Below are 22103 nucleotides of genomic sequence, written 5' to 3' on the forward strand. Positions count from 1 at the left end.
CTACATAAAGACATCTTACGATGAATCCCTTAGTAAAGCATTTCCTAAATGTGTCTGTTTTGAAAAAGTTGTGGGGTTTTTTGGGCCAGTTTTGTTTGAAGCAGGACCAGATGTATATATGTATGGGTGTGTATATATGTATACATGTATACATATGTGTGTATGTATATATATGTATACATATATGTGTGTGTGTGTGTGTATTTTTTTTTTTTTTTTGGTGAGGCCATTGGGGTTAAGTGACTTGCCCAGGGTCACACAGCTAGTAAGTGCAAGTGTCTGAGACCAGTTTTGAACTCAGGTCCTCCTGAATCCAAGGCCGGTGGTCTATCCACTGCTCCACCTAGCTGCCCCTATATATATATATTTTTTTTTTTAATTAATGTTTTGGACTTCAAACATTTTTACTATAAAAAGGAAAAGAGAATAGAGAGTAAGACACATAGTAGTTTTAGAAGATGAAAATTCTACTTTGCTTTCTGTGTATGTCTTGTCTTATAGATAATAATGTTTTTTGATAAGTGCTATTGAGTTTAGGGGTCTCAAGAAGGATCCTGAAGTTTGAGGAAAGTAGGAAAACTGTACTTCCTTTAGGGTCTGTCTCTGGCTTCAGTTACTGCATCATATTTTTTTCTTTAGCTGAAGTTTTCAGTACTTAATAGTAACCTGTATACTTTATCTGTGCCTTTGTTTTAATCAGTTGTATATGAATGGAGTAGTGTTAAATACCCATATTATTGCCACTGAACCTTATTTGTGTGGTTATGTGTGTCCATATATGAGACTGGTTTCACCTATTCATGTTGTTTTCCCCAAAGTGAATTGGATCACTGAATAGCTAGGCTGGTTCTGTTGGTCATACTTACTGATCCAACCTATGTAATTAAGGGTCTAACCATTAACATGGTCAGAAATAACTGCTTTGAGCACATAAGATACAATTGCCATAAACTCTCAAAACACAACTTATCTGTGCTTTCCAATTCAGGCTTCTGTAAACCTCTCAGTAGAACTCATTTAAAAAAATACCATTGGGGACAGCTAGGTGGCACAGTGGATAAAGCACCGGTCCTGGATTCAGGAAAACCTGAGTTCAAATCTGGCCTCAGACACTTTACACTTACTGGCTGTGTGACCCTGGGCAAGTCATTTAACTCTCATTGCCCCACAAAAACAAACAAACAAACAAAAATACCATCAGTTCAATGTGTAGTGACAAACCTCAGGGCAATCAAGTACAAGTTTTAGGAAATTAGTTTTCTTAATAATGTAAAATTTAGCTACATCTGAAAAGTATTACAGAATCACAGAACTTGATAGTTGGTAGGGGTATTACTGACCATCCAACTCCAAGTCATATCTGGGATCAACCATCTTCTATCAAAATGAGGTTTCTAAGAAAGTAGGTGACTTTCCTGACTTGGGTTTTAAATTTTATATTAAAACTTCTTCAGAGGACAGCTAGGTGGCACAGTGGATAAAGCACTGTCCCTGGATTCAGGAGGACCTGAGTTCAAATCCAGCCTCAGACCCTTGACACTAGCTGTGTGATCCTGGGCAAGTCACTTAAACCTCATTGCCTCACAAAAAAACAAAACCAAAACAAAACAAACAAAAAAACCCAACTTTTTCAGAGGTTGTGGCATCCTTAAGTTCCAGTAGCATGTGGTAATAGATTCAGAGATTTAAGGTCTATCCACAAATGTTCTCAGTCATACAGATTTATTGTTTGAATGCCTAGATCAATTAGTTTAGCTGGTTAGAAAAGGCTCTCAACCTTATGGCTGATAGGTATATCTAAATTACTTTGTTTTTCCTTCTTTCCCTGACTATGGGAAGCAAAGAATTAGATAATAGAAATGCATATAAAGGAATGCTATCAACTTAAAGGGGAGATTTGGGTTTGAGACCTTTGGTTTTGAAACTGGTATTGATAAGGTCCTCCCCTTTTTGGGTTCTCAAAGATTATGCCAACTGAACATAAGTACTGGTAGATGCCCCCCAAACTAGAAAGGCTTCAAGGATGGGCCTACTAATGGATTGTTTATCTTTCTGTACCAGTAGATTGACCTGTATCATTTTTCACCTGCTAGGGTGATAATCTTTTGGCAAAGCAACTCCTAAAGAATGGAGGAGGTATTCACATTGAGGGAATCATAGTTCCTTGAAGTGTTAAAGTAAATAAAGTCTAGGTCAGATATGTAATGCCTTTGGAGGGACCAGTAAGTTTCTCTTAAAGAGAATCTGGATTCTTCCCCTATTCCCTCTTTCTAGCCATTTTGCTTTGGAAAGAAGGTAGGACTAGCTTTCCACTAAGATCCCTTTCCAACTTAAGTTTCTGTGATTCTATTACAAAAGGTAATGACATTGTACAAATCTTTTAGGGTAACCGATTGCCACTAAAAGTAGTGTTATAAGGGGCAGCTAGGTGGCGCAGTGGATAGAGCACCGGCCCTGGAGTCAGGAGTACCTGAGTTCAAATCCGGCCTCAGACACTTAACACTTACTAGCTGTGTGACCCTGGGCAAGTCACTTAACCCCAATTGCCTCACTAAAAAAAAAAAAAAAAAAAAAGTAGTGTTATATAGTGGAAACATCTGAATCTTGTATCTACCACTTATTAGTTTTATGATCTTGGGCAAGCCACCTAGGTTTAGGTCTTGGCTCTGACACTTAATGGCTATGTGACCATAGGCAAATCACTTAATCATTAAATCAATCAGTAAATCAAAAAGCATTTATTAAGCATATGCTTTATTTCAAGCACTGTACTATTGTACTGGGAATACAAATACAAAAATCAGACAGCCCTTGACCTCAGGGTCTTACATTCTTACTGAACTCTCAATGATTCCAGGCAGTTCTCTAAGACATTAATTTGCAAAGGTATTTATTTGCAGTAGGAATTTTTTCACTAGGGAGTTCATAAAACCAATGAAACCACAGGTGTAGACCATAGAATTCACAGATCTACAGATGGAAGAGACCTCAGAGGCTAACTAGTTCAACCCCCTCATCTTATAGATAAAGACACTGATCCCAGTGAGGTTAACTGACTTGCCCAACGTCACATAGGTAGTCAGCTTCAGTCATGAGATTTAAACCTAGGTTTTCTGACTACCAAATTAGTATTCTCTCCATTATAACCTCCCCTCCCTTCCACATACACACTCATACAGATGAAGATAGTTATACTTGTGTTACCTACTTCAAGGAGTATTTGTGGGCATATAATATATGTAAAAGATATTTGTAATCATTAAGTCCTATACAAAGATGAACTATTAGTATTATTCATATGGTTATTACTAGAACTATTCAGGTCACATCTCAGTGGGGCCCTTCTCCTTGTTGGCCTTTTTGTAAACAGAGGCTGAAACATCATTAACATTTTAGTGAAAGTAGGTCTAAACATTGGCCCTTACTTTACAGAGACTTTTGTCTACCTACCTACCTGGTAACTACAAATAAATATGTCATCCTTTTGTTGAGGTTGAATAGATGAACATTCCTCCCTATAATTCCTATTAAGGAAAGTACTACTTTATTTAGCCACATACCAGGTGCCAGGCTTTCAGAGTATGGACTTAAAATCAAGATTTAGCCCACAAAGGAATATTAAAAACATAACAAAAGCTATATCTTTTTTTAACTTCAACTCAAAAAAAAAAAAAGGTTCCAATTTTTTTTAACTTTGCCCAAAATAGCACTGTCTAGGACTAAGCATGAGAAAGGCTCGCCCCAAAGGAGCTGTGTTGTTTTCGTCTGTGTTTTTGAGACATTTATGCTCAAATAAAAAAAATAGTTAATGTATTTTATATATTTGGTCAGGGAACTAAACCCATAATCTTGAGAGCAACTCATGTCAGCTTGGAGACTGTTCAAAGCTTTATCAGTTATAATTTTCCCCTGTTCTCACAAAGTGAATGTTCAGAATTGTCTAGCACATTGCCTGGCATCTTATGTTCAGGGCTGACTCAAAAGAATACCATTTTATTGAAAGCACATAAACAATTTTATTTAAAATATTTTATTGCATACAATGTTTAAAGAATGATTTTTAAATTAAAAAAGTGAAGTCTCCAGTCTGGCTCATCTAAACTGGTTGTGGTCTCTCAGCTTTTGGGTTTTAATTTTCCAACATCACTGGTGCTAAATAGAGCATATGGCATATTTGACCTGTTTGTACTTGTGCTTACCAAAAGACTCAAGACATGCCACTGCTTGAGCATCCTTGCCAAACCAGGTTCTCATATATGTGCACCATTTGTCAGACAAAATTGCATGTGCGACACTACTGAAGTACTTTTCCATTTACGCTTGTCAAAAAGTACTACAGACTTTTTTTTGAAAAGATTGTATCTCTTTATGCACTGTAGCTGTCTCATGACCTAACCCGTTTAAAGGAGCACTATGAAAAAAAGATGAAAGATTTGATGGCAAACACTGTGGGAGCAGTAGAGATTCAGCAACTAAAGCAAAAACATGAGCTGAAGGTAGTGTGGTTAATTTTTTGACCAGCTACATTTTAAATGATGATTTGAAAACATATTTTTAAAACTTTTTTTTTTTAACAACAACCAAATGGATGGTGATTTAAATTAAAATGTCAACATGGTGGTAGCTTTAAAATCTGTATTAAAAGCACACTGTCAAGTAACTTATTTTAGTTTGGTCTTCTCCATTTTTTGTGTCCTCCCCTTTTGACTTGTATCTGCACATTAGTGCCATATTGAACTAGGTTGATTAATTTAAGAATATGTTCTAATTTTCATAGCTTTGGCTCTATTATGACAATATCATAGGTCCAAGGATGAAATTAGTGTTAAGAAGAATTTGTTTGATTTTATACATTAAACATGTAGAAAGGGAGAATAAGATAGGGTATAAAATAGAGTCTGATAGTATGATATAGATTACAATTACTGTAAGAATCCTGAGAAGGCCAACAGTATTCAGGAAATGGCTGTGGAGTAAGTGGATCTCAAAAAATGGTTAAAATTTTGTTGTAGTGATGAGGAATATTGCAGGCTGTTGGTGGTGGGGTTAGGAGTCATATAGGGAAATAAAAATAGTTCACTTTGGATAATAATGAGAAATTGGGTTGACTAGGTAAACTGGAGGCCTTTGATTTAGAGAACTTAATTTCGTTTTAATCCAGTCGGACATAAGAAATGATTGATTCTTATGCCAGGGAGGCAAAAGGCAAAAGGAGTGCTGTAGAAAGATTAGTCTGATAGGATGGTTTGGAGAGGGAGAAAGTAGGGTTAGGAAAATCAATTAGGATTATATATTAGTAGTATGGAATGAATGATAAGGGTCTTCACTAGACTAGCATTAGAACTATTAAAATAAGGAGGGCAGGGGAAAGCTAATAGATGTGACTTCAGGGCTTGATAACTGATTCTCTATAATATATTTAATAACATATAATGTCTATGTGACTATATATTATAAAGGTAAGTCTAAATCAAGCCCAGGGGTGGTTTAGAGAAGAATAGTGATATTTGTAGAAATGGGAAATTAGGAATGCAAACTTAACTGGGGATATAACATGATGAATTCATTCTTTGTTGGTTGGTATCTTGTGGGTTGTTAGAAGGGACATTGATAAAAGATTACTCTTAGACATCTGTATTTAGGGATCATAAGCATGCAGGTACTAGCTGAAGTCATAAGAGGAAGCGAATTCTCCAAGGGGAAGAAAGTAAAGAGCTGAAAACAGTTGACTGAGCTTTAAAGATAACATAGTTAGCTGTGTGACCCTGGGCAAGTCACTTAGCCCTCATTGCCCCATGTTTAAAAAAAAAAAGATAACATGGTGAGGGGGTGAAAGAAGGAAGAGGAACCAGATATAAAGGAAATGACATGACAATCTAAAGGGGAAGGAGGAGAATGTATATAAAAATGGTAGTAATACAAGGGAAGAGGATTGATGAGTGCAAGGAAGAGATCTAAGCAAAGAGTTCAAAGCACAGTGCTCTGAAAATTTGAGGATAGAGACTACATTTTCAGGTAGGGGAATCAAGAAAAGCTTCATTCAGCTGGTACCTGAATGGTGCTTCACAAGGAAAGGAAATACTTCAATAAGTGGTGATGTGGTAATAGAGAGAAGAGTCTATTTTAAGTAAGGGAGATAGATGAACATAGAGGCATGAGGACAGGGGAAGGCAGAACAAAAACAGAGGCTATAGAGGAGCTTAGCTTAGCTGTAATGTTACATACCTGAAGGGAAGTAGTATGAGAAATCTAGAATCTAGGGGCAGATTGTGGCAGGTCTTGAATACTAGGATCAGAAAAATTAATACCTTTAATTTGTATGACATTAGGATAGTCATTGATTATTTATGAACAGAGGAATGAAAAGATTAGAGCTATTAGGAAGACATCTTTTATGAAGGATCAATTGGAAAGGAATTAGAGGCCAGAAGACCAATTAATAAAATTATTACAATAGTCTAGGTGAGAGGTAATGAAGACCTATCCAAGTAAAAAATAGTTGTTGGGTCTCTCTCAGTCATCTAATCTTTTTTTGTTTCAAAAATCAGCTGCTATTGGGTTCATTGTTTTCTATGTTCTACTTAGTTCAAGTCTAAAGTCATTTTACATTGGTACGTGAATGGCTTTAAGTGCTTCTCCAAACTTGGGTTGTTCTCATTTGACCCTTTGTAGACTGACAGTTCTCTATCAAGTGGGGGCTTAAGTACAGTGATGACTTCAGTATTTAGATGGTCAAACTTGTGAAATGGGAGCCCTAGAGAGAACTAAGTTTTGTTTGACCTGCCTCTGTGTGCAAATTGCCCTTTCCACTCTTTGTATATGGTACTAGAATGTTTTGTGAGTCTACAAGGTGTTTTTCTGTTCCCAAGAGATAAGTGTTGTGTATATACTCAAATATGTATGTATATGTATATGATCATATACATATGCATATGTATATGTGTTATAGAAATATTTAATCTATTTAATGAATAATGAATATATTTTTAAGTGAAAAGAAAACATCCATCCACAAGATCAATTTGGGACCAAACTACTTGACAGTATTCTTTTAAAAGGAGCTTGCTAAAAGGGTAGATCTGTGCCATGTTATGTATAGATATCTGTTTAACTGCATCGATAAGCACCAAATTCATGGCTTACCATTTTTCATCTCTTGCAGATGCAAAAACTCATGCGGGCGGCAAAAGAAGGTACCAAAGATGGCCTCGAAAAAACCAAAGCTGCTGTAAAGAAAGGCCGCTCTTTCATCCGGACAAAATCATTTGTTTCTAATGGTAAGTGTCTATAGAGTTGTCATGTCACTGTGTCAAGAGTGGGCACGTAATTATTACACCTGATTGTGTAATCTGTGACTATCTATGAAGCAAAGTCTCCTTAGGGAGAGCATGTTCATGGAGAAATGACACTTTTGCATTTTTCTACTTTGGGGAGATGATAGAAGAGTCTTGAAAATACTCTCAGTGAATAATGGAAATTCTCCAAAGTAGAGATTTTTCTCTCTTCTTTTAGTGGTTTAGGTGTGAGAAATCATGATTTTTTTATCCTTCTTTCCAGGCCCCTCTTATTCTTGCCTTCTCCTCTCAGACTTCTTACAAAAATTGTTCTTAGGTATTATATTCAATCAATTGGATGTTTAGCAAAAAAAGAATATTATGTACCATGCAAATCATTGTGACTAGTGTAGTAGTAGTAGTAGTAGTAGTAGTAGTGTATTGTGACATAATGATTAGTGTAGACTAATGAAAAACAATATGGTCCCAAATTTAAGTGACTGATAAGAGATAATTCATGTAAAATAGGAAAGTGCCTTAGCCTCTCAATTTTTCTGTCTTTTTAAGAAAATCTAGCCAGTTATAGAAGAATTGCCCATTTGCTTTGGTGGAAGGAGTTTCCATACCAGGCATTCATTCCTTACCTCATGACTTCACATGTCCAGGATATAAAATCACAATTTGTTGAAATATTTAAGTAGGGTAAAAGATGCAAAATTTCACTCCTTCCAGGAAGATTTGTATTTTAGCAGAGGTCAAAACTTTAATCTAACTAGAAGGCCTGGCCACATACTTTAGATGTCAGTCATATGAGTAGGAGAGGACTTGTTTTTATTTAGAGTTGGTTTGGGGCAGTGAGTGGATAAGTAATTTATCCATGATCATATATCCCGTATGTGTCAGAGGACCCTCTAATTCATCCTCCACATTACTACTAAAATAATTCTGATTTGGAGATGTAATCTCCCCTTTGTTCATAAAAAAGTAAGAGCTCTCTGTGATAAAGTACAGACTCCTCTACTTGAGATTTAAAGTTCTTCACAGTCTTTCCAGATAGCATATGTTACTATCACTTGTTCTAACCACACTGATCTCCTTCCTGTGTGTCATACAGAGCATCCCACTTCCAGGGCTTGCCACTGGCTATCCATCCTTCATGTCTGGAATGCTCTCCCTCCTCATCTTTACCTTATAGGATCCCTAGTTTTGTGAGAAAATAATTATTAATAATTAATTTCTTGGGGACACAGAGAGCCAGTTTTAGTCCTTTTCTCCCCTCCACTTCAGAGAATCCACTGGAATCTTGTTTGGGACCAGCCTAAGGGTACAATAGAGGTGGAGATTGATTCTTTTGTCTAGCTAAATCGATCTGATGGGATTAAACCACACCTAGATAATGGACTTTGCCTTGAGCAACTTCAGAAATGGTATTTTGCATACTTCTCCATTATGTTCTCAGTAGAGCTCATTTTAATTTGGACCACCCTCAGGTCATGTCAACCAATGGAATTGAATGATGCTAACCAATTAGCTTTGAGAAATGTATAATGACCCACCTCTGTCAAAAGAGCACAAAAAGCCTTGACCACAGGAGGATCACCATCTTGGCTCAGGCTTTTGCTTTGAATTCCTGGCTTGTGATGATAAGCATACACTTGTTGGCATGTGAAATGAGCACAACTGTTTGGTGATTTGAACATTCTTTGAAATTTCTCTTCCTTAGGTTTAGGTCAGTGGCTTCTGTTGAGTTTTCCAAATTTGCTGTCATATTGAGTTCAGCACTTTAACAGCATCATCTTTCTGGATTTTAAGTATCTTATCTCAAATTCCTTCACCTTCAGTAAAACATCCACTTGACTTCATTCTTCAGAATGCCTGGCTCTGAATTAAGGTTTATTGTGATGTTAAAAATCTCTTTTTGTATAATTCCTCTGTATATTCTTGCCACCTCTTCTTAATCTCTTCTACTTCCAAGTCCCTTCCATTTTTGTTTTTTATCATGACTATTTTGCATGAGACATTCCCTTGATATCTTTAATTTTCTTGGAGAAATCTGTTTTCTTCTATTTCTTTGCATTGCTCATTTCAGAAAACCTTATCTCTCCTTTCTATTCTCTGAAATTCTGCATTTATTTGGGTATATCTTTCTCTTTCCCTTTGCCTTTTGCTTTCCTTTTTTACCTCAGCTATTTGTAAAGCCACATCAGACAGCCATTTTGCTTTCTTGATTTTCTTTTTCTTTGGAATGTTTTTTTTTTGTTTTAATTCTGAATAGAATTTTATTTTCCAAAATATATGTAAAAACAAAATTTTAACATCAATTTTTAAGAAACTTTGTATTCTAACTTCTCTTCCCCCCTCCATTCCCACCCCCCACCCACAAGAACTCAAGCAATTCAACATAAGTTATACATGAGTAGTCATGGAAAAATTCCCCTATTAGCTAGTTGTGAGAGAAAACAGTCAAAAAACCCAAAACTTCAGATTAAGGAATTGTCAAAGAGGAAAAGAAAAAAAAATTTTAATGTGTTTCCATCTGTTTTCAGATACTATCAGTTCTTTCTCTGCAGATGGGCTGCAATCCTCATAAGTCTTTCAGGGTTATATTGGATCATTGCCTTGCTGAAAATAACCACATGCTTCCCAGAAGATCATTCCCCACTATTGCTGTTATTTTGTATACAGTACATTTCACTCTGCTTCAGTTCATGTAGGTCTTTCCAGGTTTTCCTGATAGTATCCTGTTCATCATAACCTGTATATAGTACCCCTGGAATGTTTTTTAATGCTGCCTCCTGTACAATATTGCAAACCTTTGGCTGAACCACTGGGCTGGGCCAGGCTGAGCTGCCCTCCCCTTTCACTCAGCTCAAACAACAGACCCTCCCTGGCCTGCTGCTGCCCTTCCCCCACTTTGTTTCTGCTGCCCCTCATTGCCCACCCACCAGCACCCAGGCTTCTGGCTGGGGGAGGGCAGCCAAGGAGCACTGCAGGCACCTCTTTCTGCCCTGATCACCACTTGGATGTCAGATCCTGTCAGAAACGAGCTTTGGAGCCGCTGTTCTGAAACTTGTACTATTTCAGCATGTGTTGTATGCAGCCTTGACAAATAAATATAATCATAGGAAAAAAAAATATTGCAAACCTCTGTCCATAGTTCTTCAGACACTCCATCTACCAGATCTAATCCATTAAATCTATTGATCACTTCCACTTCATATTCATAAGGGATGTTCTTTAGGTCATACCTATATGATCTGATAGCTTTCCCTACTTTCTTCGATATAATTCCGAATTTTTGCACTTAGAAGTTCATGAGCTGTCAGGAAGTTTTAACTGATTGTATAGAGCTTCCACCTTTAGTTGCAAAGTATATAATCAATCTGATTTTGATATTGACCATCTGGTGATGTCCATGTGTAGAGATGCCTTTATATACTTAAGCATTTACTAATAGCATGGCATTCACTTGGCAGTACCACAGAATATAGGAGATGGTATATTCAGCAGTGACTGAATTAATCAGTGCCCCAAAGTGGTTATTGAAATATGACCTTGGTGTTTAAGTTGATTTGCCCGTCAGTGGGACAGTGGAAAGTAAACTGAATTTGTGGCTAGAAGGTATGGTTTTGTAACTTGCTACATGTTCAGCTTTGGGCAAGTAACTTAGTCTCTACAGGCCTCAGTTTCCTTATGTATAAAAGAGCTTGCTCTAGATGACTTCTTAGGTCATAAAACCAGATTTAGATAATCAAATTGTTAGCCAGTCAATTAACATTTCTTAAATGCCTACTATGTTAAAGCAGGTATAAGGACTTTAAAGATTATCAGTTAAGCCCCATCATTTTATAGACAAAAAAATAGGCCCAAAGAAGTTAAATAAGATCCTTGGTTACAGAGTTAGTTAGAGGCAGAGCTGAACCTCAAGCCTGCATATCCTAATTCCCAGTCCAGCCCTTTCCTACCATACTATACTTCTAGGTATATACGTGATGATTTAATAGACTTGGCTTTAAGTACCAAAACTTGTCCTAATTTCCAAATCATCTATTCTTAAAACTTTAGGATTTGGAGAATTGAACTTTTCCAAAATCTTAATGATAATTCTGCCTGAAGAGGATGAGCCTAGACTCATATATATATACATACACACACACACACAAACACATGTGCATATATATGTATGTGTGTATATGTATATATATGTGTGTGTGTATATATATATATATATATGTATAGATAGATAGATTTGGGGGGGGGGGCAATGAGGGTTAAGTGACTTGCCCAGGGTTACATAGCTAGTAAGTGTCAAGTGTCTGAAGTCGGATTTGAACTTAGGACTCCTGAATCCAGGTCCGGTGCTTTATCCACTGCACCACCTAGCTGCCCCCAACTCAGTTATATTTTAAGTTTCCTTTAGTTTCTTATTCAAATGTGGATATATTAGGAGCTATGGCTTATAGAGAATGAGATTCTGGGCCTTATTCCTTATTTATCATTGAGCTCTTTGGATCATCTCCTGCATTTTAAAGTTTAAAAGTTTGTTCAAAGTAGATTCCCATTGATTGGAGAATGGCCAAACAAAATGTGTTCACATTGGGGCAGCTAGGTGGCACAGTGGATAAAGCACCAGCCCTGGATTCAAGAGGACCTGAGTTCAAATCTGGTCTCAGATACTTGATACTTACTAGCTGTGTGACCCTGGGCAAGTCACTTAACCCCGCCCCCCCCCCAAATGTGTTCACATAATGGAATCTTAGTGTGCTAGAAGAATTATGAACATGATGAAGACAGAGAAGCTTGGAAAGACTTATATGAACTGATGCAAAGTGAAATAAGCAGAACCAAAGAAATGACCACACAGTGTAAATGGAAATAATAAGCACAAAACAGTTGAAAATGACTATTATAAAGTTATAACCTTGGCCTTCAAAGAAATATGAAAAGATATCTCCCTTTTGTCCTTTGCAGAGTGGGGGTGAAGGGAGGTCCATGGATCTGGAACATAGCATATAATCTCTGTGAGGTTTTTTTGATGTGTTGATTGTGTTTGCTGAATTTTTTCTATTCATTTAAAAATATTTGTTATGAAGAGAAAATAAAAGGGATGGGAGGGTGTTGGTTATATAAAAATAAGGCCAATAAAAATCTATTTTAAAAATATTAATGATGATAATATCAATAGCTATTATTTGTATAATGCTTTAAGGTTTGCAAAGTACTTTACAAATATCTGATTTTATACTCATAACAACTCCGTGAGGTAGTTGTTTTTATTATCTCCATTTTACAGATGAGTAAACTGTGGTAGTCGCCATTTATGTGACTTTCCCAGGGTCACACAGCTATAAATGTCTGAAGCTGGGTTTAAACCCAGGTCTTCCTGACTCCAGATCCATCACTTTGTCCGTTGTACTACCTCCCTCCTAAATGAACTGTTTACTATATTTTTCATTTTAGTAAAGTTTATGTTTTACCAAAATCTTTTCTCAGCTTTTGTGTGAAGGCCAATAGGAATTTGCTTGAAATAAAATCAATCGGGGCAGCTAGGTGGTGCAGTGAATAGAGCACCGGCCCTGGAGTCAGGAGGACCTGAGTTCAAATCTGGCCTCAGACACTTAACACTTACTAGCTGTGTGACCCTGGGCAAGTCACTTAACCCCAATTGCCTAACCAAAAAAAAAAAAAAAACAAACCAAAAAAAGAAATAAAATCAATGAGGAACTGAAATTTAACAGGTTATATGTGAAATTTTTTGTGTATATGCTTATTTCAATCTGGTATATAACTTTAAATATATTTCCACTAAAAATACACATCTCATTTTCTATTTTTAGAACACAGATCTTGTCTTCAAGAAGAAGAGTTGAATTTATTTATTGATGTTGATTGTGTGCACACAGAGGCAATTATGACCCCAATGCCTGAAGGTTTATCCCAGCAGCAGGTTAGTATATTGTGCATTGTGAAAAAGCTGAACATCATGGTGTGTTGTAAAGAATTGTTTGTTTTGTGACTATTTTTAAAGCATTCTATCATTATTTATTGTTCTTTATCCATAAAGTACACAGTAAGTATATGCCCTCCTTGGAGTCTATATGTAGATGAGGAGTATCATTAGAAGGGTTTGAGATGCAAAATGACTTGCCCAAGGTCACACAACTTGATGGCACAGCCAGAATTAGAACTGAGGTCTATTGACTTTGAGTCATGTTCCTTCTATTCCAGATTATACTGCCCATTTATGGAGGAAAACACTAATACTAATTCTACTACTAATAAAAATAGCTACCATTTATATGCCTCTTTAAAGTCTGCAGAGTCTTTATATGTGTAAACTTATTTGATCCTCACAACAAACTTGTGAGGTTAGGTGCAATTATTATCCTCACTTTACAGATAAGGAAACAGAAACACAGAGAGGTTTTAGTGCCCAGGGTCACACAGCTATCAAGTGTCTGATACAGGATTTGAACTCAGGTCTTCCTGACTCTAGGTTGATGCTCTATAGCTTTACAAAGGAGTGACATGGTAAAAATTATAGCTATAGTAAGTGGAAAATAAAGGCAAATAAATATTAAAAAGAATGTCTGCTTAGTCAAATTCAATGCCAAAAGAAATGAGAATATTAAGGATAAAAATGTCCATGATACCAAAGGATAAATAGTCAAGTTTTAAAAAAGGTGTTTAAAATCTGATTTGGATGTAAGTGGAAAGGATTTCAAGATAGCAGATTTAGGTTTGAATCCCCTCAATATCTCTGTGACCTTAGGCAAATAATTTGAGGTCTTAGTTCCTCATCTCTTAAGTATTGGACTACATGTCTTTCGTAGTCCCTTTCAACTCTAGAAAATTATCTTTTAATCCAGGGAGAGATATCTGAAGAAATGGGTAACAGTATGGGAGAAGCACCTGAGGTAGGATGTTGAGGCTATAATATAGTTGAGAAAAATAAGCTTGAACCCGATTCAGACACTTACTGGCTTTGATGCTTACTTAGCTATGTGATCATGGCCTAGTAACTTCATCTCTCTCATCAGGTGTAGATGAGAATATCAGTATTTAGACTACCTATTTCATTTCCAAGAAAAGCACTTTGGGAACCTTAATTCAATAAATGTTTATTATTAGTATTATTAGTTTTTAGCTAATCGAAGCTTAAGAGATAGTGATTTAAGGGGGCAGCTAGATGGCGCAAGTGGTTAAAGCACAGGCCCTGAATTCAGGAGTACCTGAGTTCAAATCTGGTCTCAGACACTTGACACTTACTAGCTGTGTGACCCTGGGCAAGTCACTTAACTCCCATTGCCTACAAAAAAAGAAAAAAAAGATAGTGATTTAGTTCAATTCAACTAGTATTTAAATGCTTTCTTTCTGGTAGCCAGGCATTGCATTAGGTGCTGGGAATACAAAGATAAAGCAAAAACACAAACGAAAAACAAAACAAAAAAGCACAAACAAAAACCAGACCCTGTTACAAAGACCTAATAGTCTAGTAGGAAGATATAACATGTACCTGGAAAAGTAAATGCAGAATATTTATAAAATGATGCAAAGTGATTTCAGGAAACCAGAAACATGGTCAACTGGTGGGATCAGGCGAGACCTCACAATGTAGGAGGAGGCAATTGAGCTGTTTTTCCAGGAAGTTAGAGATTCTGGTGATGAGTAGGGAATACATTTCCAGGCCTATCCAGAACTGCAGAGCCAGGAGATGGAATTTCATGTACAAGAAACATTTGGTAGACCAGTGTTACTGGAATTGAGAGTGCAGCAGGGAGCAGCTAGGTGGCACAGTGGATAGAGCACTTGACACTTACTAGCCGTGTGACCCTGTGCAAGTCACTTAACCCTCATTGCCCCATAAAAAGAGAAAGAGGGAGAGGGAGAGCAAGAGCGAGAAGCAAATTTGGAAATGTAGGTGGTAGCTAAATTGTGGAGGCCCCAAGAGTTTTGAGGATGTGATTATCCACTGAATCTAATTAAAACGTATATTGACTTATTGGGTATGTAATTTAAGATTCTAAATGTGGATTCTAATCTGTTCCCCCAGTTTTGGGGGAAACTGACTAAAATCACTGATAAAACAAGTTTAGGCTTTTAAGGGTTTATTGGAAAATAGAAAGAAAAAGATTGAGAACAGAATTCCAACAGCCTGGCATTCTGATCTTTCCTCAAATTTCCTGTGAAGTCCTCTGCCGCCACCACCACCAAGTCAGGAACCCAAAAGCTCCAGAGCTCTCCACACAGGCTCCCTTTCCTCCTTCCTGTCTCCTCCCAGAAAATAGGAGGCTCTTCAAGTTGATTGGCTGGTAACCTTGATAGACAGCACCCATGAGCAAACGTCATTTCCTGACACCAAGGAAAAGCCACAATGCCTCTGAGGCATTTTCCTCATGGTGGAGCTTTCCCATAGCAAGTCTCCAGTAGGTGGCATCATTCTGATCATTACATGGGGAAAAAGCAAATAGACAACCTGAGAAGGAGTGGAGATTAGCAAGTTAGAGCATAACCAGAGGAGGGTGATCAAGCTGGAGAGGGGACTAGGGGCAGTGCCATAGCCTAAAAAAGAGAATACTTAGGTGGTATGATTTCTGTCTTCAATTAGGGGAAGGTCTCTTGTGTAGAAGACAGATTATATTTGTTCTTCCTGTTGCCAGGGGAAAAATTTCAGAACACAGTGTAAAATAAATCAGTCAGTCAACAAGCATTACAAGAACCTTCTATGTGCCAGGTACTATGTTAGGTGTTGGACAATGTTACAGGAATTAATTGGGAAATAGGGTAAAATGGCAAAGAATTCCCTGTTACAGTTATTTTCTCCCTAGAATCAGTATATTGAATATCTGTCTATTAAATGGCTATCCACATTTGTGTATTTTAGTCTGACATAGGAACCAAAAAGGCTAATATAAAAATACAGTATTAAGAAAGGCATGGTGACCAGGATGAGGCAGTTTTGTAAACAACATTTTAGCAAAGGAATTGATAAATTGGATTATTTTTCAAATGTTTTAAACTACATTTTAGAAAATGCATTGATAAACTGGATAATATTCAAAGAAGAACATTTAGAAGGACTGAAGGACCTCAGATACAATCCGGATGAGAACAGATTGAAGGAGCAGATTTTTAATCTGGAGAAGAGATTTGGGGGTTGGGGTAAATTATAGCCCTTTTAAAGCATTAAATAGAATATCTTATGGAAGAAAGATTAGGTTTGTTCCACTTGGACCCAGAGTGGAAAATTGTAAAACAAAATTATGTTTGAAGTAAAGGAAAACTTCTTAATAATTGTTGTTGTTCAGTTGTTTTAGTCATGTCCAACTCTCCATGACCCCATTTGGGGTTTGCTTGGCAAAAAATACTAGAGTGGGGGCAGCTAGATGGCGCAGTGGATAGAGCACCGGCCCTGAAGTCAGGAGTACCTGAGTTCAAATCCGGCCTCAGACACTTAACACCTAACTAGCTGTGTGACCCTGGGCAAGTCACTTAACCCCAATTGCCTCACCAAATAAAATAAAATAATACTAGAGTGGCTTGCTATTTCCTTCTTCAGCTCATTTTACAGATGAGAAAACTGAAGCAAATAGGGTTAAGTGACTTGCCCAGGGTCACACAGCTAGTAAATGTCTGAGACCAGGTTTGAAGTCAGGTTTTCCTGACTCCAGGCACCTTACTCTATCCACTACACCACCTAGCTTCCCTGTTCCTAATAATTAGATCCATCCAAAAGTAGAAATGGGTTTCCTCAGGAATGAGTTGCCCCTCATTTTTGAAGAACTTCTGAGGTCTTCATACAAAAATTGGATGACCCTGTATATTATGGTGGTGATTATTATTTAGATAAGAGAATGAACATCTGTAGATGACCTCTGGGGTCTTTTCAAGCTCTGAGATTCTATAAATGTTGGTCATAAATCAGTTCCCCCCTCCTTTTCCTACCCACAAACTATTTTAAATTCATTAGGAGAGTAGATTAGTTAAGGGAAGAAAACTTCTGGTAAATTCTTTGTATGATGATGAATCCCCCGATAAAGAAAAATAGTTATTCTCTACTCATCAAAATATGATTTTTTTTCCCAAACTGGAATTTTTTAAAAGCCTGATGCTTATGCTTCTTTTATCCACTAGGTGGTAGTGTAGGATGCTTAAATATTCATAGGCCAAGTTGCCTGATAAAGAGAGGCTCAGGAAATTATTTTGGTCTTAATTTTATGTTAGTCATTCAGTTGTATTATTTATAATCACTGTGCCACTTGTGGACAAGAAATTATGCAGTAAAATTTTATGTGAAGAGATATTTCCCTTGGCTCTACAAAAGTGCCATGTATTCTCAAATACGTAGAATGGACTTGAATGCAGCTTTTTCTTGAGATTAGAAAATATCTATATAGAGAACAAAACAAACCCAAAGAAAGTTTAAAAAATGAAAATTACAAATTTAAAAAATACATATGCTAACTGTGAGGAAAATATGTGCATGACTAACAATAATGCTTGCTATTACATATTTAATGTGCTTTGATTATACACTTATGCTAAGTTCCTTTCATTCATCCTTCCTTGTCCCCAGTACATTAATCGTTTTTTCAGAAAATAAGATTTTTACAAAGCAGTGTGGTATAGTGAAAAGAATACAAAATTCAGAGCCAAGACAGCTGAGCATACGTTTTGGATCCAATACTTAAGAGTTCTATCATAACTTTGTGTGATGAGTTTTGTCCCAAAGGCTGAGCCTCAGTTTCTTTAGCTATAAAATAGAGATAATTATACCTTATGCTCTTCCTAGGATTATTGTTGAGGAAAGTTCTTTTTTTTGAAAGTTCTTTTTCAAAATAAATTATCGTTGTTATTATTGTAATTGTTCATATTTTTTGTGTGTGTTGTGAGATAGATTCTATCCCAGATTTTCTTTTGTCAATTATCCACTCTGTACTGTTCCATGTATAAGGCTGCTACTCAGGAAACACTTATTGAATGAATGTTGTTGGGTTTTTTTTGGTGGAGGGGGGGCAGTAATGCTATAATGTAACTTGTCTTTTTCTTAAATCTGTTTTTGGTTTGGAAATGTTAAGTGATTAGAATGACAAAAGCATACCAGTGGCTGATATATGCCAAGCCTTGAACTAAGTGCTGGGGATATAAATATAAAAGTCATACAATTCCCATCTTTAAGGAGCTTATATTCTAATAGAGGAAGACAACACATATAGGAGAGTGGTTTGTGAGAAGGGAGTTTAGGTCTGGAGAATAGTAGGAATAGTATTTGCCATAGGTATTTGCTCTGCCATCAGAGGATCTGAGTTCCAATCCTGTTTCTGATACATTCTACCTGTGTTAGCTTGGGTAAGTCAATTAATTTCCCCAGACCTTAGTTTCCTCAAACTATAAAATGAGGGGACTGGACTAGGTCCTATTCTATGATTACTGTTCTTTTTTTTTTTTTTGCGGGGCAATGGGGGGTTAAATGACTTGCCTGGGCTCACCCAGCTAGTAAGTATCAAGTGTCTAAGGCTGGATTTGAACTCAGGTCCTCCTGAATCCAGGGCCAGTGCTTTATTCACTGCTCCACCTAGCTGCCCCCATGATTACTGCTCTTGACCAAAAGGTGAAAACCTGGGGCATAGAGCACAGAGGGCAGTGGCTGCATGTGCTGTGACAGGATGCTAGCAAGTTGTTATGGGTGGGTGAATGTTGAGGCTGATCTGGCTTAGAGATAGGAGAGAAGCACTCAGCCATCAATTAGGATAGCTCACCTTCTGAGTTTAGATCCAAAGCTGAGTAGACTAATCCCAGAGGTGAGGGAGGGGGGTCTGGAAGAGAGAGGAAAGGGTATGGTTTCTGGAGTGCTGGTCCAAAGGGTACTATTTCCTTTTAGAAAGAGAAAAAGAAGCAAAATTGGTGGTGAGATGTCTGGGGTAGATGTATATATGCGTATATATGTTTAAAGGTTTCTCGATCCTGTAACTTGTTTCACGCTAAAATTATTGTAATTTATTGATTCTTTTAGTTTTTCTGGCAAGCAAAAGTGTAAAAAATTTAGCTTTTTGAGCACCCTGTCATTTTTCTATTTATGACAATACTGTTAGCCATCCCCAAAGCTAAAATGCAAATTATTTCCTGCTTCATGTATGATACATACAGCAACTTCTCTAATAATATTTTTAAATCTTTCACAGGTTGTAAGAAGATATATTTTGGGTTCAGTTGTTGATAGTGAAAAAAACTATGTGGATGCTCTTAAAAGGATTTTGGAGGTACCTGAATGTCATTATTGTATTTTTTGTAAACTGCTATAGTTTAGTAAATTAAATCTTTAATACTTATAGGTACTACCAATCAAGGAATTTGTTTGATTTATCTTTTTTCAAAACTTAAAAAAAATCTATTTTTTTTATTCTAGCAATATGAGAAGCCACTTTCAGAGATGGAACCAAAGGTTTTGAGTGAAAGGAAACTAAAGATGGTGTTTTATCGCATTAAGGAAATCCTTCAGTGTCATTCTATGTTCCAGATTGCTTTGGCCAGTCGGGTATCAGAATGGGATTCCATTGAAATGATTGGAGATGTCTTTGTTGCTTCGGTAAATGCAGTAGCATATCCATATATTCTCATTCCTCCTTTGGATGCATTCTTTTGGCTCTCTGAAGATTGGACTTGTATTGCTAATCATGGGAACCATTAACCTGATGAACATAGTGGGAAGGGAAAACATTAGGCACATCATATATGCAATTGATTTGACCATGGTGTTATGTCAGGCTCAAACAGAAATTCACTAACAAAGCATAGATTAATATTCAGAATGTTAAGGAAGAAGATATATTTCATCAAGTAAAAAAGAAGTTGGGAACAAAATTGTTTCAGTGATCTAGTGTATTATCTTATAATACACAACTAATGTTTTATATTGGTACAGTATTATTTTAAACTGTCCTGATGTTGTTTACTAAACTATTTTTGAGACTTATCCAGACTTATGATTTCATTGGTGAGGAGAATCCCAGGAATTCATATGAAATTTAGAGACTTAGAAAACTGTCTGGGACATGGAGAGGTTAAAGTTATTTACTTGTTTTCACATTTGTATGTGACAAAGGCTGAATTTGAATCCCAGTCTTCCTGACTCCAAAGCTGATTCCCTATCCACTACATTGTATTGCTTCTCTCTGTTTTTTAACATGGGCTGTATTTAAAATATGAGAATATCGTAAAATCTCAAATTAGGCTGGGTTTTTGTGATATGAAGGTGAGTCAAAAGATATTTACACAGTGCTTTCTACATAGCAGATATCTGCATTGACTTCAACTTCTTCCTTCTCCAACCTCAATTGAATAGTTTATCCATTTCAACTCTACATTATCCTCTTCTCTTATCCCTCCCCACCACCCCCACTTGTCTTATATTCACTCTTCTTTTTCTACACCTCAGCCTGGGATTATTCCCACCACATTCCTCCTTTGCTCCTACTTGAGCCAATAAACAAATCTGAAGGAAGTCTTACAACACTGCTGACTGGTGCATTACAAATTTATGTACTTCAGTTTCAACTGGGCTCTCACTGAAGCAAGACTACCTTTTTATTCTTCCCTAACTGATTATCTGCTTCACCACAGAAACTATTATAGATCTCTTTCCTCCTCAGTGCTTCCACACATTGTCCTATTCCCCCTTTCCACTAGCTTGTCTCTTTAAGGAAAATACTGAGGGCATCCAAGATGTGTTCCCTTTTCTATTTTCTTTATCACAAACCTCCACTAACTTCATTTCCTACTCTCTTCTTCTTTCCCCCGGTCTGACAAAAAAAGTTGTCTTCCTTGCCAAGACCACTTCCTCTAGTACAATCAAGCAAAACAGAGTAATATTTAGGCATACCTGAAAATGAATGCCTCATTCCACACCTAGAATTCATCACCTCTGTGCTGAGAGGCAGGAGTATGCTTCACCACGAAACCTCAGTGGGTTAGTTCATTGATTAGAGTCTTTCATTGTTATTTTCCTTTACATTATTTGTAGATAATGTTTAAATTGTTATTCTAGTTCTGATTACTTCACTCTGCATCAGTTCAAGTCTCCCCAAGATTCTTTGAATTTTTCATATTCACTATTTCTGTGGAGCAATAATTTTCCACTACATTCATGATAGTATGATCTTGTCACTACATTTTGTTCAGCTATTCCCCAATTGATGGAATGCACACTTTCTTCTGGTTCTTTGCTTTAGCACAAAGTGAAGTCTTAAATGTTCTGTTATGAATGGATTCTCTTCTTCTGTCTTTGATCTTCTTGTAATCCTTGATAGTGGTATCACTAAGTCAAAATCTATGTAGAGTTTAGTGACTTTTTAGTATAATTCTAAAGTTAGCCAGCCAGTCTTAGGACAACTAATTAGAAGCTCAATATTTAAAAAAAAAAAAAGAACTGTGAAGGGTTGTTTGTTTTTTAAACATTATAGAAATTTAAAGGATACTCATTAAATTCTAAGCTGGAATCTATAGACTTTGGTTTTTCCATACTTATATATTCCTGAATATTATTTATTTTCTCATGTTTTAGTTTTCCAAATCCATGGTACTGGATGCTTACAGTGAATATGTGAATAATTTTAGTACAGCCGTGGGAATTCTCAAGAAAACATGTGCTACCAAGCCAGCTTTTCTGGATTTTTTGAAGGTAAGTATTTTTTAATATTATGGCGCAGTGGATAGAGCACTGGCCCTGGAGTTAGGAAGACCTGAGTTCAAATCCAGCCTCAGACACTTGACACGTACTAGCTGTGTGACCCTGGGCAAGTCACTTAACCCCAATTGCCTCACCCCCAAAAA

At 36.8% G+C, this 22103-nt stretch overlaps 1 protein-coding gene across 7 annotated transcripts in view; it reads left to right on the forward strand.

Moving 5' to 3' along the window:
- Nucleotides 1–22103, forward strand: part of ARHGEF10 (Rho guanine nucleotide exchange factor 10) — a 233289-nt gene that overhangs the window by 90076 nt on the left and 121110 nt on the right. For 5 of the 7 annotated variants that reach the window (XM_043985031.1, XM_043985030.1, XM_043985033.1 and 2 more), the window contains 6 exons: nt 4380–4496; nt 7163–7277; nt 13112–13221; nt 19457–19534; nt 19681–19860; nt 21835–21951. In XM_043985031.1, coding sequence (XP_043840966.1) covers nt 4380–4496; nt 7163–7277; nt 13112–13221; nt 19457–19534; nt 19681–19860; nt 21835–21951 — 717 coding nt within the window. The remainder of the gene's footprint in view (nt 1–4379; nt 4497–7162; nt 7278–13111; nt 13222–19456; nt 19535–19680; nt 19861–21834; nt 21952–22103) is intronic. The other 2 variants (XM_043985034.1, XM_043985035.1) reach the window with 1 other exon arrangement.

Source organism: Dromiciops gliroides, chromosome 2 (genome assembly GCF_019393635.1).
Source record: "Dromiciops gliroides isolate mDroGli1 chromosome 2, mDroGli1.pri, whole genome shotgun sequence".
NCBI lineage: Eukaryota > Metazoa > Chordata > Mammalia > Microbiotheria > Microbiotheriidae > Dromiciops > Dromiciops gliroides.